The sequence below is a fragment of the Fusarium mangiferae genome (genome assembly GCF_900044065.1).
Source record: "Fusarium mangiferae strain MRC7560 genome assembly, contig: FMAN_scaffold005, whole genome shotgun sequence".
NCBI lineage: Eukaryota > Fungi > Ascomycota > Sordariomycetes > Hypocreales > Nectriaceae > Fusarium > Fusarium mangiferae.
The window spans coordinates 1,777,226-1,795,644 of record NW_024573925.1 but is presented as its reverse complement, the minus strand read 5'-3'; the positions used below and the strand labels follow the sequence as shown (position 1 = coordinate 1,795,644).

Sequence of the window (18,419 nt, the reverse complement as noted above, 5' to 3'; positions counted from 1 at the left end):
GCTTCTCTCCGTTAGGTATTATTAGAAGCCGTTACCACGGTATTAGTCTAGGTTAGGTAGGTAAGTTAGGTGCCTTAGGTTATCAACTCGGTACCTAGCCACAAGCCTCCTTCGGACGTACCTACCTAGGTGTAAGTGATGTCACCAGTGTCACATGCTCACCCGCGATCGTGCCGTGCACCTCCACGCGGGTATCTTGGATCCCCAGATCCCTTTTGAATTCTCCACCATCCAAAGTCATACCATGTCTTGAAACATCCCTCCTCATGGACGACTTCACTGCAGAAATGTTCGCTACTGGGCGCAACTTTGACTCCTCCGAGAGCTCAAACCAGCGCCCCAACAATGACCAGAAAGATGACAATGATAAGCAGCCCGAGCCAAAGGCCGAATCAAGCTCTCAGAAAACGGGCCTACGTGGAGGATTAGCTGCTATTCGCCAGAAAGCTAGCTTACAGGACCGATTAGTAGAAAAGTATATTGAGCTGCCCGAGCCGCTGTGATACCGTGCTTTACTGACAGGTGCCACGGTAGACTTCTTCAGCAAGTTATACCCACGGATAGCGATGACCAAACCGAGGTTCACTTCGTCGGTGATGAACAATCTGCTACTCATACCGAGAGGCCGAACTTCAATATCACTACCATGTCCTACAATTTTCGGCGATTCAACGCTCGAATAGGCGTTGTCTTTAAATTCCAGGCCCGTGCTGAACGTATTCTATCCTGGAAGCGCGCGTCGCATACTCTATCACTCCTCGCCGTCTATAGTTTTGTCTGCCTGGATCCTTATCTCCTATTTGTGCTGCCTGTTGCCATCCTTTTGTTTGGTGTCTTCATCCCCGCGTTCTTAGCTCGGCATCCAGCACCACCCAAGGGAACCTTGTCGAGTGAGCAGAATGTTGGATATTCTCCCCTAGGACCACCTTTGGCACCTGCAGCGACGGTGAAACCAGTCAAGGAACTCAGCAAGGACTTCTTTCGGAATATGCGCGACCTACAGAACTGTATGGATGACTTTAGTCGGGGACATGACCAGGTCGTCGCCTTGCTCGTACCAGTGACCAATTTTAGTGATGAGGCTCTCAGTTCTGCTCTATTTTTATTTCTTACAGCCGGAGGCATTTTCATGACCATTGCGGCCCAGATTCTACCCTGGCGCTTCATATTTCTCCTCGGGGGCTGGGTTATCGTGGGTATGGGTCATCCGCACGTCGCCCGTCTCATTGCTGCCGCTCATCGCGAGCGTCTCCAACCACAAGAGGCTAAAGCTCGTTCGTGGTTAGATAACTGGATCAGTTCAGACGTTATCCTCGACTCCAGTCCTGAAACGCGTGAAGTGGAAATTTTCGAGCTACAGCGCAAAACCTCCGGTGGTGGCGAGTGGGAGCCTTGGGTTTTCAGTCCTTCACCTTACGATCCTTTGTCACAACCTCGAATTGCAGGTGAACGACCACGTGGAACACGCTTCTTTGAAGATGTCATGCCACCCGAAGCGTGGGAATGGAGTGAGAAGAAATGGGCTCTAGACCTTTGGAGTCGCGAATGGGTAGAAGAACGTATTATTACAGGCGTTGAAGTTGAGACAGAAGGCGAGCGTTGGGTTTATGACATATGGGACGAGCGAGACGAGCGAACGGGTGTTGTGGACGTTCCCATCAACGAGAAGGGGAAGCAAAAGGCAACCCCGAAACCAAGCTGGGAGGAGAATGAAGACGGCAGTGGCCGGAGAGGTGACTGGAGACGACGGCGATGGGTCAGATTGGTGAAGCGTAGGGCGGCTCCAGTACAGCCAAGTTGATCTGATATATCTCCGTGATATCGCTCTCTTACCTTGATTTCTCGTATTATGCAGGGTGTTAGTCCGGCGCATGAGATGGCCTACACAAGTGTCCAAATATGGCCATTGTTATGTAAGAATTGACATGAGATTAAGAAAAACCATCTGAGTTATACTCAATCAATTGGACAGTATAGGCTACCATAAAGTGAATACCAAAAATCCAATCCTCATGCTGAAGTCACGCTTTCAGAGTCCAAGTGGTATCATTCTGAACAGGCCTCTCCTGTGGCCACAAAATCGGAGGTCGTCAGATGTCTCTGATTTGTGTCCCAACATTCTATATGCGCTTCGCTCATAACACGTCAAATCCGTGAATCGTAACGAGATAAAAGAAATTAACTAAGACGTTGAATGAATATCATTGGATGGCCATCTTGTCGAGAATCTTCTGAATGCCCTTCGTGCTGCCACGGCCCTGGTCAAGCTCCTCGGCCATCTTGCGAGCTCGCTCAATGAGGACGCTGAGAACTTTACGGGTATACTCGAAACTGCCTGTGGACTCCATGTAGGCAACAGCGTACCGCTTGATCTGGGTGTCCGAGGTCTTCTGCTTGAGGATGTTGATGAGCTGGAGATTTGTGGGGTTGGTGCGAATGCTGTGGATGACGGGGAACGAAAACTTGCCCTCGGTCAAATCCTCGCACATTCCCTTGTTATGGCTGTACTCCTTCGAGGACAAGTTCATGTAGTCATCTCGAATCTGAAAGATGAGGCCAATTAGGTTGACGAGCGGAACACAGTCTGTAGGACTAGGGCCGTTGGCTTCCGCCGCCATAAGCTTGATGCCGAGACGGAACAGGCCGCCCGTCTTGTTACCAACCATTTCGAGGTAGTCTTCTTCCGTAGGACAGGTAAGAGTGTCACGCCAAAACAGGTCCATGCCCTGGCCTCGGTGGAGGTTAACAAGCTCATCGGAAAAGATGGTGATTAGCTCTGGATTGTTGAGCTTGTGCAGCTCTTGTAGGGCGACAAAGTATATGTAGTTTGCCGAGTTGATGGTTTGAGCGACACCAAAGATGTTGTGTGCGACAGGGAAGCCACGGCGCAGCTCGGACGAGTCCTGTACGTCGTCGATGAGGAGCGACGACTCGTGAAGCATGCCAACGACTCGGGTGATGACTTCGAGGCTCGACGTGGGCACATCGAGCCAGACGTTGAAGGCGCCGATCAGCTGGGCGCGGAAGTCCTTGCCAGGATGGCTAATGACATAGTCGTAAGGTCCGCGGACGACATTTTCCTTCTCGTCAGTCCAAGAGCGCTTAGCCGTGAACTCGAGATCCTCGTGGGCGTAGCGCTCGGGATCGGGAGGCGGATTGGGAGCTTGCATGACGCCGTAACCGGCGTTTGACATCTGTGCCCTTGGGGAGAGCTGCTTCTGGCTCAACCAGTCGCCTTCTGGAACAGGGCGCAGAACGGGTTTTGTGGGTGTCGCGTTGAGCGAGGTCGGGATGCCGGTGCTTGAAGTGCGAGGTGGAATTGCGTTGGGCGACACAAGTGGTTTGGAGATGCCAGACATCTTCTCCATTGCCTTTGGCGAGAGCGACAGCATGTGTAAGGCCGACGGGGGCAATGCCTCAGGGTTGAAGGAGAGGATGGGGTCGGCCGTGGGGATCATGCGTGTTAAGTTTTTGGGGGTAATAGAATGCGATTCGTCTCAGGGTAAAAGAGAAGAGGAGGAGGGGGAGGGGTCCTTTTTTGATGGATAACCGATGACGCTGCTGAAGATATTTGAGATGCTAACTGTAGAAAGAGAGGCAGAAATCAACACGGGACGGAAGCGAAATAATAAACAGATGCCGTATACGTGGTGTTTGACCCTGTCTTGCCTCGTGGCGTACTGATAGCGAATGGTACTGTCGGGATGCTCGGGTGAATCTATAAGTGGTCGACGTCATTGAATGTCCAGACGATACATGTCTAAGCCTGCCTGCTGCGACGATAGAAGGGTCATAGAGTTGACACTGAGCCTGTGCGCATGCTTGCAATGTGGATAATCTACTGAACCCAATTGCTCATGCGCTGAATAGGAGGAGCCTAAAAGCGAATCCTGCAGGCTGCAGCTATCCAGTTTAAGGTAGGACGATGAGGAGGACGGAGCTGCCCAGAGCTCCCTCTGTCTTGTGATAGAATGAGGGGTGAGGGTGAGGGTGAGCATGTGGGCTAGGTACTTGTTCGTCCTACGCAGGACACCCTCATCTTTGCAGCTCGGCGCAGCATGAACTACAGGCACCATTCACAGCATGTCAAGTACTAACTGACCTGGCCGTGCCTCTTCTTAGGGGTTCTTGTCACAAGCTAGTGCAGAATGGATGGGACGGGAGCTCTGAGACGGGAACGCAGCTTTGCTTTCCTTTTCTTTGTTGTTGAGAGGAGCTAGCGACAGGAAAATGGGTCTTTAGCAGGGGAAGATCAGCGCGGGATTGTGAATGTGATTGCGGGGGAAGAATCAATAGGTACCCGGGTAGGTAGACTACTATAGTAGGTAGACAACCAAAAGCAGCCAAGCCAGGTCATTCATCAGTCCTGATAATTAACTACTAACCTAACCAGCTGCACTTGATAGTCATATTGACGTACATAGTAGATGGTAAGCATTCATACCTTATCTTTGATACATTCGTTGCCGCGTGATATGGAAGTGTTATTGAAAGATGGATAAATATATGGATACCTGTAAGTGTGTCAACCAGTTGATTAGTGGTACTTGTGTCGACTTATATTCAGTCAAAGTCATGCCGTGTGTGTGTGCTGGCCGTGAGGCAGCGAGAAGAGTCGTGCGTACAAGACACTTACATAGGTACCTAGTATTACAGAGTAAACAATAGTGTAATAAGACAACAAATGGAACAAAGGAGGAAACGTTCTTTAATGCACCAGCTCTCCCTTTATCTATCCTCAACCCATCTCACAATCATTAAATAATTTGATCCGTTGGGACAGAAAACGCACCACCTCAGCCCATTGTAAGATCAGGGCTTGCGAAGCCCATGCTCAGCTCGCTGAGGAGTAAGGCGAAGACGAACACGTTGAGTCCATCCCTGGTTTCGCTTTGTCACGGGCCATTTCTGACTGCACCTTGAGATCTCGTCAGACAATTCTAGATTTCACATGCAAATCAATGGTGTACCAAAGAGCTGATTAATGGAGTCAGATCATGTTGCTTGAAGAACCCCTGCTGTTCAAATCTGGACCGAGGAGCTTTTGATGCGCCTACCCGGGACTACTCTTTCGATGCGCAAATTCGATAAGTTGGACCATGTTCATCCTTAAGGCAGTACTCTTCTAGTCAGTCTATCCGGTGAAGTGTCTCGCTCTGTGAATATCCATTCTAATCGTATATCTGACCAAGCGTCTAAATACTCCAACAAACCTAAGTCCCATATCTCGGCAACAGTCACCTTATGCAAGTCACAAAGCATTTGTTAATACTTCAATCAATACCATGTATTGTATGATGTCTTGGCAGTAATGAAAGCACTAAGAGTCTACGAGGACAGCCGGTAACGTTAATAGAAGTAAAACATCATCGTACCACAATATTGTCCAGTCACTTCACCACCCCGAGTCTCAGTGCCTGACGTTGACCACGGTGATAACAATGTCCGTTCACAATCGGCCGAAACATTTGTCATACGGCAACGGGGATCCGAAAACGCGAGAGCCGAGCCATCCTCTCGATCAACGTTAGTAGTTCTCAACGTTGATGAGCGGGAATTAATTGCCGTTGTTCAGGTGTCGCAGCCTATAGTGTAATAAGACCTCCCAAGGTATGACGACAGTGGTGGAGCGAAAGTGGTGATGCGGCATGAAGATCAGAGAACGGACTTAGATCTGATTTCTATTTTATTTCCGAGTCTGTGGAATCGACACTAGAACCATAGCAGTGTCATTGACTTCAAGAGACCTCACTAGTCGATATCAGACATGACATAGTGACGCTGTGTGTTCAATATATAAATATGAGTCTTGGTTCTCTCACCATGGCCAAATATCCCCATGCCATGTATCATTGCCAACAGCCATGGCCCCTATACATCGAATATTCTCATCGGCGAATAACAAGCCCTATCGAACTAAGCAACTGGAAGAAGAAAACCCACCGTACTTAAACGAGGATGGCTACGTCGACTTTGCACCAGGCGACATTCAAAATCCACAGAATTGGTCTACTGTTCGGCGCTGGTCCGTCACGTTCTCAGCTGTGTTGCTCGTACTGAATGCTACTTTTGCATCGAGCTCGCCTAGTGGATGCTTCCCGTCTATCTCAGAACACTTCCATGTATCCGAGTTGGTAGCAGGCTTGACCATTACCCTGTTTCTACTGGGTTACTGTGCTGGACCGCTCATCTTCGCACCACTTAGTGAGCTCTACGGAAGAAGATGGATCTTCTACATCACCTTTACGCTATATCTAATCTTTAACTTTCTGTGTGCCTGGGCACCTAACTTTGGCGCCCTCCTTGTCGGCCGTTTCCTCACTGGAACGTTTGTCTCTGCACCTCTCAGCAATGCACCTGGCGTACTCGCAGACCTGTGGACCCCGATCGAGCGCGGCAATGCCATGGCGGGATTTTCTGCCATGGTTTGGGTTGGGCCAGCATTAGGGCCTGTTATTGCCGGGTTCCTCGAGCTGAAGAAGGACTGGCGTTGGAGTTTCTATGTCCTTCTCTGGCTTGGTGGTGCAACAGCTCTCGTCATGTTGACTATTCCCGAGACACATGCTCCTACAATTCTCCTTAAGAAGGCTCGAAGAATACGAAAGGCAAAAGTTCCTGGTTATGAGAATGTCAAAGCTCGTTCTGAAGAGGGCGATCGTACACTGAAAACTGTGTACCGTATCGCCTTGACCAGACCGTGGATTATCCTCTTTGACACCATATCCTTTCTCTGCGCAGTATACATGTCGGTAGTCTACACGTTGTTATACATGCTTTTTAGCATCTATCCAATAGTGTTTCAGCAACGACGTGGCTGGAACCCTGGTGTCGGAGAGCTGCCCTTGATTGGGACTGTTATTGGTGAGTACTTTTCATTGATACGACTTCACCGTAATTACACTAACGTACTCGTAGGTGCGTTCATCGGTGGTGGCATAGTTTTGATCGATACGCGAATTAGAAAGAAAAAGATTGAGAATGGGGACAAACAGATGGAGCCCGAAGACAGACTGCCATTGGCAATGATTGGAGGTGTTGGATTTGCCGTGACCATGTTCTGGTTTGCATGGACGGCTGAATATAAGTAAGTAACTGAGATACCACAGTCCTCCCCATATCTCAAGTCACCACACGCTCTCGGGCTTGAATTCTTCCTCTTAGATATGTATGTATACTGACATAGGTCCCTGTAGCTCTATCCATTGGATCGTACCGACGCTGGCGGGAACTTTCCTAGCTACATCTCTGATGTTGATCTTTGTGGCTTTCCTGACGTATCTCGTTGATGTCTATCTCATGTACGCGGCATCTGCTATTGCAGCAAATACCATTGCTCGATCAGCATGCGGCGCTGCTGCCCCCTTGTTCACAACCCAAATGTTCGATACATTGGGAGTTGGTGGTGGTGGAAGTCTAATCGGAGGAGTTGCTACAGTCCTAGCCGTTATCCCATTTCTGTTCTACCGGTACGGGAAGCAGATTAGAATCAGAAGTAAGTTTGTGCCGACAGAAGAGAAGAGCGAAGCTAGGGAGAAGGATGAGGAACAGGCCGACAACAATGCCACTGGTCGGAGGAACAGTGTTTTGTCTCATTCAGATAGGGTGAGTAGCTCGGATACCACAGTGGCCGCCGCATGATACTAGAGGTCAGTTTAGCACAATACTCGATATGCTTCTGAACTGTCATCTTAGACATGCCATTGGTCATCGATAATGTCACCTCAACGCTTTTTTCCAGAGTTTTGAGGCGCCTGAAGAATATTTACATCCGAGTTTCCTAACATCATTGGACGTTGCCTGGACAAGACTTGCACTTCGTATAATCACTACTAATCTACACTTACAACTTAACATTTCCCCGAGCACCTAAAAAAGAAAATTCCCTAGGAGGAGGTGCTTTAATCGGTAACTTTATGTTATCCATGCTATACGGCTCAAGTTACTTCGCCGAGAAAGATATAAAGATATCATTACGTATAATATGGTTTCAAGCTCAAGGGCCTAGTAGGGCATAAGAATTCTACTGGTCAATACACACGACTGACAATTCCATCTAAAAAAAAAAGTAACCTTTTGATCGACGTCGATAGATAACTTTTAGGACAATTTAGAGGCAGGCACAGAACAATACTCCGAATCTAAATCAATCTTAGGTATTTGAATAATGAGATCACAGTGTAAGAAAGAAAACTCCTTCGGCTGTTTGTATCATCCTTTTTAGTATACCAAGTATCGGAACATGCATTTGCCGTCCTTTCACAAAACTGTGCATGAAATGCATGAAGCTACCTAAGTATGTAAGGTAGTCAATGGTGATTATGTGAGCATCCATCCCCTCTTAAGCTCGGAACTTCTTTGTGTCGATCTTCGACCATCTGCATTGTAAACACTCCATCTTTCTAACTTCAAGTCGTCACTATGGGACGGACAGTAATTGCATTCGACCTCTACGGTACTATTCTCTCCACCGGTTCGATAGCAGGAGAGTTGGCAGAATTATACGGGCAAGATAAAGCTCAGTCAATTGCCGCTCTAGCAAGGCGATATCAGCTTGAATCAACATGGCGCGTGACCAGCATGGGTAGGTTGAGACAGGTCAAAAATCAAAGCCATCACTGATGATATATGGAGGCACTTATCGCACATTTAGTGACTTGACGAGATGGTCATTTCGGCAAGCTACGAAAGAGATTGGTGTCGAGCTCACTCCCAAGCAGGAAGAGCGTATCATGGATGCATATAACGGCCTCGACACATTCCCAGATGTGGATAGAGCGCTTTTGAAACTGGCAGAACATGCATCTATCGATCCCTACATCTTCTCAAACGGAACCAAGGCCATGATGACATCGTCACTCGATACATGCCCAACTTTGTCAAGAGTGAGCAACATATTTCCCCACGAGAAAGTCGTCAGCATCGACCCTCTCAGGGTGTTCAAGCCGCATCCTCGTACGTATGAGTTTATGGCTGAGACAGCGGGGATGGAGTCTCAGCTTGATAGGGTTTGGCTGGTAAGCTCAAACCCATTCGATGTCACTGGTGCTGTAGCCTTTGGATTCAAGAGTGCATGGATCGACCGTGAAGGAAAAGGCTGGACTGATACACTGGGGTGTTCACTGGGGCTTCAGCCGACTGTGATAGCGTCTGGTGTGGATGAAGCTGTGCAGGTAATCTTGCGTCAGTCTGAGGAGTTTAAGTAGGGCGATGGCGATTTTATGCCGAATTGTGTTGACGCTCCTAGTATAATTCCTGCCATCCATCCATTCATTAGTTCTCGGATATGATGCGAGGCTATTCGATCAGAGACAAGTATCCTTTAATCATTGAAGTGGTGATTTTGATGACTGCAACTTGGAGATGGAGAATGTAGCTGCTAAGTGCAGTATTGAAATTCTTCACGTGTTCAAACAAGAATTCGCAAGAAGCCAACGTTCCTACAGTAATAGTACTGAGAACAAAATTTAACCAGGAACCAGCTGGGAGAGTATATTAAGTTTATCGGCCGAGAGTAGATATTGGGTCGAGACAGTTTCGAAGGCCCTTGGTAACCTAACCAATACCTATAATTACCTTCTAGACGAGAAGCGAAGCAGGTGACATGATGAAGTGAGAATTATCGAACGTGCAATATCGGTGAGCCATGGAATCTGATCAATGATAAATACTAAGGTAACCATGAACCTACTAACCTCCACTACTAAATGCTTTGGGTGGGGCCTTATGGTTGTGTCCTCACGGCTTAACTGCCGAAGACCTACCTACTCACCTCTAGTAGAGTACCGTTGCTGCGTAAAACAAGTCCACAGGTCTCTGCCTAGGTACCTACCAAGCGTTCTGGCATTCCATGTCTTGGATCAACCATTGTTATATTCGCACCTATAGCCCCGATCCTATTCCAAGCTTCCATCTCAATCCCTCACAAACAAGATTCTGTTTGGACCTACTGAGACATTCCCTTCACCAACGGCGCAGATGACAGTTGACAGCCCACTCTAGCGTGATCCAAGCTGCATATCCCCTGTAGGCCCCTGTAACCCCGGACCATGCCAGCCCGCTTGTCAGCTGGCGACCCTTAAATCTTGGAATTCCCTAGGTCGTTGCTGTGCCGATAGCTCCACTCCATGGATTGTTTGGTGACAGCAACCTGACGACGATCATCCATCTTTCTACTTCTTTACACTATTGCTCGGGCTCGGTGACTCTCGGCGGTGTGACTGCGATACTCAGTTTCCATTTCTTCTATTCTTCCTGTCCCCTTCATTAAATGTTTTCTTAAACACTCTTTTACAAAGTACCAGCCGCAATCGCATTAAGTCGATATTCTTCAGCCTTTCCATCTTTACAGTCTCCGACGTAACGTTCATTACTGTTTCCCCCGCGCACAGATACACGATGGAGTCTCTTCTGTCTCTCGCCTTCGACAACCTTTCCTCGTATGACGGACCAAAAGTCCGTAAGGGCCTTCGCCAGGTCGAAGGCCTTCTAGCTCAGATCTGTCTCTCTAAAGCAAACTCTCGAAACGACCGTGCACATCGAAACCGGGATGCCGACGATGATGGGAGTGAAGGATCAACACCTTCTCAAAAGGATCTTTCCCAGCTCTCCCGCGACCCGGCATTTCGAGAGTTTTTCAAGCTGCAAGAGGGATTCGAATGGAATGTTGCGATGCGCCTTATCAGCACTCTCGATCGACTCATGGCTAAGGGTGGTGATGGTGGAAACGATCTATTGATTCTGAGTGCCCTTGACCTCATACAAGGAGTCTTGTTGCTACATCCTCCCAGCAAGTCTCTCTTTTCCCGAGAACAGAATATGAACGTATGTACACAACGACTAAGCCGCTAAATACCACAAAACTAACATCATGTAGCTCCTCCTTGACCTTCTCGAGCCCTTCAACTGCCCCGCGATCCAATCTGCGACTCTCCTCACACTCGTCACTGCTCTTATCGAGACCCCAATCAACACCCGTACCTTTGAGAGCCTTGACGGTCTTCTCACTGTCACCTCTCTTTTCAAGTCGCGATCCACCGCCCGTGAGGTCAAGCTGAAGCTCGTTGAGTTCCTCTACTTCTACCTCATGCCTGAGATTCCTTCGATCCCCCGAGCCGATCAGCGCGATAGTGTCCCCGCTATGCTTCAACGAAGTCCTAGTAAACTCGCTGGTGCCTTCAATGCTGACTCACGTCGCAAGCGTTCAAGTTCTGATCCTGAAGGTGACATCTATCTCACCACGGAGGAGAAGCAGGAGCTGCTTAGCCAGCATCTGAGCAGCGTAGAGGATCTTGTCAAAGATCTTCAAAACTGCGCACCTTTCGGCGGCGTCGTCTGCTAAACGCTGGCCCAAAGACTGAAATTGTGGTTTAGACTGTTTTCATATTTCCAGTACATCTCATTTGACGGCGTTGTAAGGACTATTAGGTGGTACCTCTATACTTTACTTTTTCTTTTGGCGCGGAGTTCTGAGGGATAACTTCGGTGCACATAATCGCTTGTTTGTCGCGCTGGGACTGCTGAATATTTGGATCATCCCTTTGCACGAATGGTCTGACTGGGCGTTTATAAGTAACAGAAACGAATAGAACGGAACGTATTTCTCCTTTGAATTATTGCTTTTGCTTTAGTACAACATCCCCCGCTACACTCTGTGGAGGGGTGGGAACGATTGACAAAGGACGGTCTGGTGTTATGGCTGAGTCGTTACCGTATAGTTCGAACCGGCCGTCTATTGTTTCAGAAAGGGGTGTCTGGTATATACTCGGGCTGGACATGGGTGACAAAAGATCGCTGCCGTCCCTATCCGCTGAGTCGATCTCCACGGGTGCGGCGATATCTCCAGGGGATTGTGCATGCATGGGCACAGCAGCAGTTCTTCCAGGTGAGGTGACCCGTGAGCTTGCTTGTTCTGTATATGGTCCTGCTGCTGGGTCTGGTCCAAAGTAATCCTGGGTCAAGCCTGACCGGGCATGGCTCCCGGATATATCTGTCATGGCATCTCTAGGGGGCGCACTGCCCTCTCCTTCGCCAGATGCTGATGGCCTTGATGCAGTGCGCTGGCGTCGCTTGCGCAGACACATCCAAGTCAGCCCGCCAACAATGATACTCGCTCCCACGACGACACCGATGCCAATCCCAGCCTTTGCACCGTCTGACAGGCCGCCGCCGCCGCCGTCGTCTTCGTCATCGACAATTGTGACACCGCTTTCTGTTGGTGTAGCTTGAGCGCAATATCCCTCACCACTGACCTGGGTGCACTCTTGATCATTGTCACAGCAGCCTGCACCATCGGAGCATTTATGCTGCGAGGTGGTACATCCTGAAGGAATGGGCGACAGGAGGTCGGTTCTCGAAGCCGGTCTCGTAGAGGCGCAATCGCCACCCTCCCGACACTCAGAGTTGTAGCCGCAGCAGTTTCCACCAAGGCTACTTGGGCAAAGGTAAAGACTCGTCCTGGGGCACTTGCGATCACAGCAGCCCTCTTGCGCAGTGGCAGTTCCACTTCTTGTGACGGTGCGGGTACAGAAATAAGCATTCGAACTACACGGCGAATCGCTGGAGCAGTTGGAGCCTAAAGGGCAGCATTTCGGGTCGCCTTTTCGGTTGACGTAGCAATAAGAGTCGTTGTCGCAACAATCATCTGGAAATCCAATCTCTAGACCTGTGGCATAAATGAGTTTGGTGTCCGAGAGCATTATAGCATCCGGATGAACCTACAGTTGTGATGATCCGAACCACAGTCTCCTGCGCGTTTTGCCAAAGGAAATGAGCGATCGATAAAGAAGCGTGGCATCAAGTCGCCAGGAGCCGCTTGGAGTGCCTCATACTGCCGTGAGTTGTGCGCAACGGTAAGAGGGACAAAGACGAGACAACTGAGAAGCTTCATGATGAGAGCAGCAGAAGGAAGACTGACGGGAGATTCAACAAAGCGTAGTGTTCATCGTCGCATCTTCTATGAAGCGTATTCTATCTCACAGCTGGGTTAACCAGAAGTCGGAATTCGATGAGCGCAGTTGAACAAAGAAAAAGAATGTGATGGGAGCCAAGACTCAAGAGAGGTCTATGCATGTAAGACTCGCCTGGGCGACGGGCGACGGGCGACGGAGAGTGACAGGGCCTCCGCGTTTGCGATCTGCCCTACCATATCGGATGCATGGCTATCATTGGTCTGCTGTTCAATGTACTTCAGGTTCATTTCCAATTTCTCATTCATTTCTGGAGCTGTTAAGGAAATGGTCGACCACAACGTGGCAGAGAACCGTTACAATGGGGCTGAAGCCACAAGTGCTTACATGACATTGCCCAACGTGGTATAAAACCCGCAATGGTCGCTTCAGGCTGACATGTTCACCGGAGAATTAAATTTGATGTATTATACATATTACTCAGTATCCAGACCTGTCGAGAATGGGGACTTGAAACATGGGAATCACATGATGGCGGATAATTGCGAGGATTAAGGTACGTTGTAAGCGGTATCAGCTGTGTCTGTAGTTGAGTAGGTACGATGAATAAGAAGCATCTATGTATGCATATGATTTTTGGTCTATACAATCCCTGCATCTTAGGTGCATTCCAAATCTCACCAGGAAGATCTTTTGTAAACAGGACAGACTAATACAGATGTACGAGCGAGTTTCTGCTGCGCATCTGACAAAGAATCAAACACCCATTGTGGACAAAACCCGCCATATAACGACAATAACGCTATTATACATTGGTCTGGTACAAATAAGGACGGCCAACAATGCCTTGCTTATATATTCCATGAGTAAATCGATATGCTTAAGATAGATGAAGTACATATCTACATTGTGTCGCAACGGTACAGGAGCTGATATTCTTCCCACATCGACGAGCAGCTTATCAAGTATGGCCTATACCTTCACTATGCAACTATTCGTTGAGTATCTGGATTACATCTCCGGGTTCTATATCGAGCTCGCATTGCATACACACTATATCGATGTCCTAGTCATAAGACGACTCTTCACCGCCTGCTAGATGAATACAGGAGCACACTCTTTGTTTCAGTGGGCTCACGGCAAATACTCTGATGTTGTGAGGTCATTTCTGCTTCCTAAAATCGGTGGATATTCAATACTGTCAGGAGAGGAACCTTGATATATTATAGTGGTTTCCTTCTTGACGACTAGAATGATTCCACAAGATATCAAATTCCTCTACAATATTGATCGAACCCACATCAACCTTCGGTTTTTAGATCATGAATAAATTACCTAGCCAAGGCTTCCATACTTACTGAGTGAGAATTACGGATACCGAGCATTACTCGCTGAGTTGTAGGACGACAGCGAGGAGTTGGGAATATGCATAGTATCAGTAAGAAGCCATAGTACAAATAATGACCCTTAATACAGTTAATAGAAACGCTTTCAGGAAGAACAAAAGAATCTCGATGGAACATCGAGAAATGCTAAAATGTCTCGTCACCTTTACTCTTCAAAGTCCCGATCGCATCCCTTGCGATAATCTTGATACGTGATAGTATTATCAACGACTTAGGTTAGAGCCCCCTCAAGATTATGCCAGTAGCTTAAGCTTGTGCATGCATTCTTCGGTACTGACTCGTATGGAGACCCTACAGCATGGTGTAATATATTCGGATTCCAACAACGGCCAGCTAGACACAATCAACTCTGGGAACCCTGTTAGAAAACTTACATCTAAGACTTGCATTGGCAGTGCCAGTGAGGTAATTGATCTGAAAAGACTTGCTGTGACGAACTTCACCGGAGGCCGCTTCTGGTCACTCCTTGAATATCTCGATGGATGCTCACAAACGTCTCCGCAGTGAGCACTTAGATATTGTGATGTTGTAATGCCCCATGGCATCAACAAAATTAGCTGATACTATGAGCTTGATCTTGCAGACTGTTTAGATATTCTGTTTATGAACCTTGTATATTTGGTGTTGATCACTGTCGTAACAGCGTAAAGCCATTTCTAGCTACTGGTTCAAGGCCGTCGAGCTCGGCATGCTCTCTTGTCGGCTGTTTCAACTCCCGCGATGCCGTCCATACTGGTTTTTAGTCTTGTCCGAGATCATTTAAGTCGCCTCTTCAAACAATACCCTCACTATTTCCTCCTAATGACTCTTCGTAGCATTAGATCCGCATTCTTACGTGACGAGCATGTCTACACACAACTACGGCTTGCCTTTGACTTGGGATACAACTTTGCCCGGTTTCAAAGTTTGATAGAGTGTAGCATTCGCAGGACTGTGGATAGTTACATGCTATTGCTTTTTCAACGGCACAGTACTGTGGGTGAAATAGGAATTAATGCTCATTTATATGATAAGCGTACCAAAAGGGGAATCCAACATAAATTCATAGTGATCATTCTAAAACATCCAAACCCAAACATCATTAAGGCATTTAACTCCAGAGCAAATCATGCATATCTGCATCTATGCTCTCTCCGCCAGACTAGCTGATGACCTTGGGATTGTTCTGAATCCACTGTTTGGTGTTGCATGGAACGTCTCGTTGATGCCTCCAGCATCATGGGATGAAGGTGAATAAATAGACCGAGCCTCTTGGCTGGGCTCAGGGGTTGTCATGACATCAACATGGCTCAAACTGATGGTGGTCGTTGTTGTAGTCAGAATGGCTTTTGTCTCCAACGCGAGAGGAGTTCCTCTAAGAGTTTCTATCAAATGATTAGTGGAGTTCTCCAATCCGTCTTGGTTATGGATGTTTGTACCTGGTGTGCTTTCCTTATTGACACTCTCCTCCAAAGCAAGCTTTCCACCCTTATTGAACGCTGCATTCGTGTCTGTATCTTCGTCTTCTTTGAAAACATGGCCGGGGGCTTTCAATGATGCAGTGGGTTGATTTGCATTAACAAACTCCGTGCGTACAGTAGTTGCTAGGATGGTTGAAGACCTTGTAAGGACTGATGTGAAAACAAGAGTTCTAAGGCTCAACGCTGTCGGCTCAGGTCTAGGAACAGCAGATGGATTTGAGAGTAGGGTTGGTGCTGCAAGCTGCTGAGAGTCTCCAGCGTTGATGTCCGGGGTGGAGGTGGCTTCTGTCTCTAAAGCTGGAGCAGCTCCCTCAGCCTTGGCAGTTGCAGGGGAGTCTTCTGTTATCTGTGTCCCGGATTCCGTTGCAGAAGCCTTGGAAAGGTTTGCTTCTGGAGTAGGTACGAGGACGACAGTTATCGTGGTATCTTGTGCTGGCTCGCTCGCGGATTCGATCCTACTACCTGGTGTGCAGTTAGGGTTTCGACTTATGAGGGGTAGATTACTTACTTCGTCAACACACTCGTCATCTTTGGCACCAGATGGCCTCTGGGTCTCCTTCGTTGCTGAGGTACTAGTCTGCCCACCAAAGCTGACACTGGTCGTGACCGTCTGGACAACATCATCGGGATACTCAACAAATGCCCCCCCAGGCGCAGTACTGCTAGCCTCAAGAGCCTGCTTGGCAGAGGAGATACGAGGATCTTTGGCCTTTCCTTCCTCTGTTGGTTTGACATCTTGTGCTGTGCTGAGTTGTGCTCCCGTCGAAGCCTGAACTTCACCAGTCGGTTGAGCAACAGCATTCTTGGGACGGCCACCTGATTCCACGACGTCCCCCTTTCCAGAAGCACCTGCACCCTCAGGCAGTGTCACGGCAGCGCTGTTGCCAGACAGCCTTTCAGCTTCAGGCTCGCTGTTAGTAGATTCGCCGTTTATCACCTGGGTAGGATTTGCCGCGGGCTGCACCAGATCAGTCTTTGCCTGCCTGCTAGTATCTATCTGCGATGCATGTAGTTGAGCTGGAGCGCCAGGAGCCTGAGACTCGACAATCGTGGCGGCGTCTGCCTGCGACAGCAACGGGGAGCGTAGAGAAGGGTCCGAAACCACAGGAGCTTCTGATGGATCCGAAGCAACGCCTGGTATAGAAACGCTGGCTTTGCCAGAGGGAACAGGCTCATCAGACTGTTCGCTACCTGTAAACTCATCAGAAGAACCTGCAGGTAATTGGTCGGATTGGCCAGACTGGCCTCCTGACGAAGTGCCTGTCCCTTGAGTAGGCTGTTTGTCCGTGGCACCAGATGGCATCATGCTGTTCACCTGCTCATGGAGTTTGTTTATCTGATCCAGAAGTTCCTGAAGAGCTTCTTCGGTAACCTCAACCATATCGCCCTGGTCTTCAACCAATCTCTTCACAAGGCCGAGAGTTTGGCGAAGTCCATGACCATGGTGTGATTCCCCAGGAAGCTCCTTGAAAGGCACCACCTTGAAAGATCGAGCCACTGGTTCGCTGAAGACTACGCCTGGCAGTCTGAACGAAGCTTTGAGACGAGGGAGAAGGGCCGCATGGGTGAATGGGGTGGTAAGGAAGAGACATGGTAGAAGCCAGAGAAGAATGTATAATCGAATCATTGTGTCGACTTGGTGATGGAAAAGAATTGAACAAACAATGTGCGATGCTCTGCAGTCCATTGCTGGCTGACAGGTTGCCATGATATACCTTTTGTCACGGGCTTTAGGTTGTAGGGGAGCAACACATTCCAACTATCGTGATAGCAACGCTTGCCATGGTGTCTCAGTCGTCTCGGGTGGTCATACAATGAATGGATCAACACTTGTTGTTTCACCGCGGACCAAGGAAGCCTTTCATTCCTGTGGTGAGTGGGCAATTTAGGCAGTGTCACGCTAAGTTTTCTTTGTAGATACCCCGAATGAATCATATGGATAGTCAAATATAGCGTGGTTATGCGCTGAAGCAGGTATTCTTGATATTGTTGCCGAGTGCAGCCCGTCCCTCATGTTGATCGCTGCGGGGAATCGAGGCAATGCGCAGCGGAATCTCTCTGGTGCATCACGGATGACGGAAGCCAGAATTGGAAACAAGATTTGTTTGGCGGAGTCGTGACGACGCCTGGGTCTTGGTCAGGTAAGTTAATTTCTCGGCCGGGATACTTCGCTCGGTACCACCAAACTACGAATGGATCTCGGTTGCACCGGAGTAAGTTTTTACAATCACAGGTGGATAATTAATTGTAACCACGCGATGTGGCATTTGGGGGAGAAAGTTTGAATAGAGAAACCGAAAGCTTCAAAGGTAAATATTAATCGGGATTTTCTGTTATTCGTGTCTGCAAGGATCGTGAGGTATTCGATGATGATTTGCACAAGATGAAATTTCAAGGGACTTGACCACTTGGAATCAGACTTGAATTCAAAGGCCTCAGGGAGCAAGACAAGATCAGACCTGAAGATAGGGGGTCAAAATCAACCCAGCAAAAGGTGTCCTAAATTTATGCTATGTTACCTTTGTCTTTTTGTCTTTCTATCATTTGGGATCGAGGTCCTGAGTTTTCTTTTCCTCCCTAGACAGGCTAGAGAAATCCGAGTGGCAGTTAAAAAGCAATGCCAAGTTATTCTGGAGGTGAATTGAATC

The 18,419-nt window shown here is 48.3% G+C and overlaps 7 protein-coding genes across 7 annotated transcripts; 4 read left to right on the top strand and 3 right to left on the bottom strand.

Annotated features, from left to right (window-relative positions):
• Positions 1-266: 266 nt before the first annotated feature.
• Positions 267-1,801, top strand: FMAN_07529 (uncharacterized protein; the record flags this gene model as incomplete). Its single annotated transcript, XM_041831164.1, has 2 exons — positions 267-475; positions 535-1,801. The coding sequence occupies 2 exons, from the start codon at positions 267-269 to the stop codon at positions 1,799-1,801; spliced, it is 1,476 nt and encodes a 491-aa protein (XP_041681755.1).
• A 400-nt stretch (positions 1,802-2,201) lies between these two features.
• On the bottom strand, positions 2,202-3,458 carry FMAN_07528 (putative farnesyltranstransferase (al-3); the record flags this gene model as incomplete). Its single annotated transcript, XM_041831162.1, has 1 exon — positions 2,202-3,458. One exon carries the CDS (start codon positions 3,456-3,458, stop codon positions 2,202-2,204), a length of 1,257 nt encoding a protein of 418 aa, XP_041681754.1.
• A 2,406-nt stretch (positions 3,459-5,864) lies between these two features.
• FMAN_16114 (uncharacterized protein) lies at positions 5,865-7,638 on the top strand (the record flags this gene model as incomplete). The annotated part of the gene is made up of 3 exons (XM_041831161.1): positions 5,865-6,861; positions 6,916-7,084; positions 7,194-7,638. 3 exons carry the CDS (start codon positions 5,865-5,867, stop codon positions 7,636-7,638), a joined length of 1,611 nt encoding a protein of 536 aa, XP_041681753.1.
• A 780-nt stretch (positions 7,639-8,418) lies between these two features.
• FMAN_07527 (uncharacterized protein) lies at positions 8,419-9,203 on the top strand (the record flags this gene model as incomplete). The annotated part of the gene is made up of 2 exons (XM_041831160.1): positions 8,419-8,581; positions 8,632-9,203. 2 exons carry the CDS (start codon positions 8,419-8,421, stop codon positions 9,201-9,203), a joined length of 735 nt encoding a protein of 244 aa, XP_041681752.1.
• Positions 9,204-10,395: 1,192 nt separating this feature from the next.
• On the top strand, positions 10,396-11,338 carry FMAN_07526 (uncharacterized protein; the record flags this gene model as incomplete). The annotated part of the gene is made up of 2 exons (XM_041831159.1): positions 10,396-10,821; positions 10,874-11,338. The coding sequence occupies 2 exons, from the start codon at positions 10,396-10,398 to the stop codon at positions 11,336-11,338; spliced, it is 891 nt and encodes a 296-aa protein (XP_041681751.1).
• Positions 11,339-11,609: 271 nt separating this feature from the next.
• On the bottom strand, positions 11,610-12,886 carry FMAN_07525 (uncharacterized protein; the record flags this gene model as incomplete). The annotated part of the gene is made up of 2 exons (XM_041831158.1): positions 11,610-12,661; positions 12,718-12,886. 2 exons carry the CDS (start codon positions 12,884-12,886, stop codon positions 11,610-11,612), a joined length of 1,221 nt encoding a protein of 406 aa, XP_041681750.1.
• Positions 12,887-15,433: 2,547 nt separating this feature from the next.
• FMAN_07524 (uncharacterized protein) lies at positions 15,434-17,398 on the bottom strand (the record flags this gene model as incomplete). Its single annotated transcript, XM_041831157.1, has 4 exons — positions 15,434-15,675; positions 15,730-16,229; positions 16,280-16,620; positions 16,709-17,398. 4 exons carry the CDS (start codon positions 17,396-17,398, stop codon positions 15,434-15,436), a joined length of 1,773 nt encoding a protein of 590 aa, XP_041681749.1.
• Positions 17,399-18,419: the final 1,021 nt, after the last annotated feature.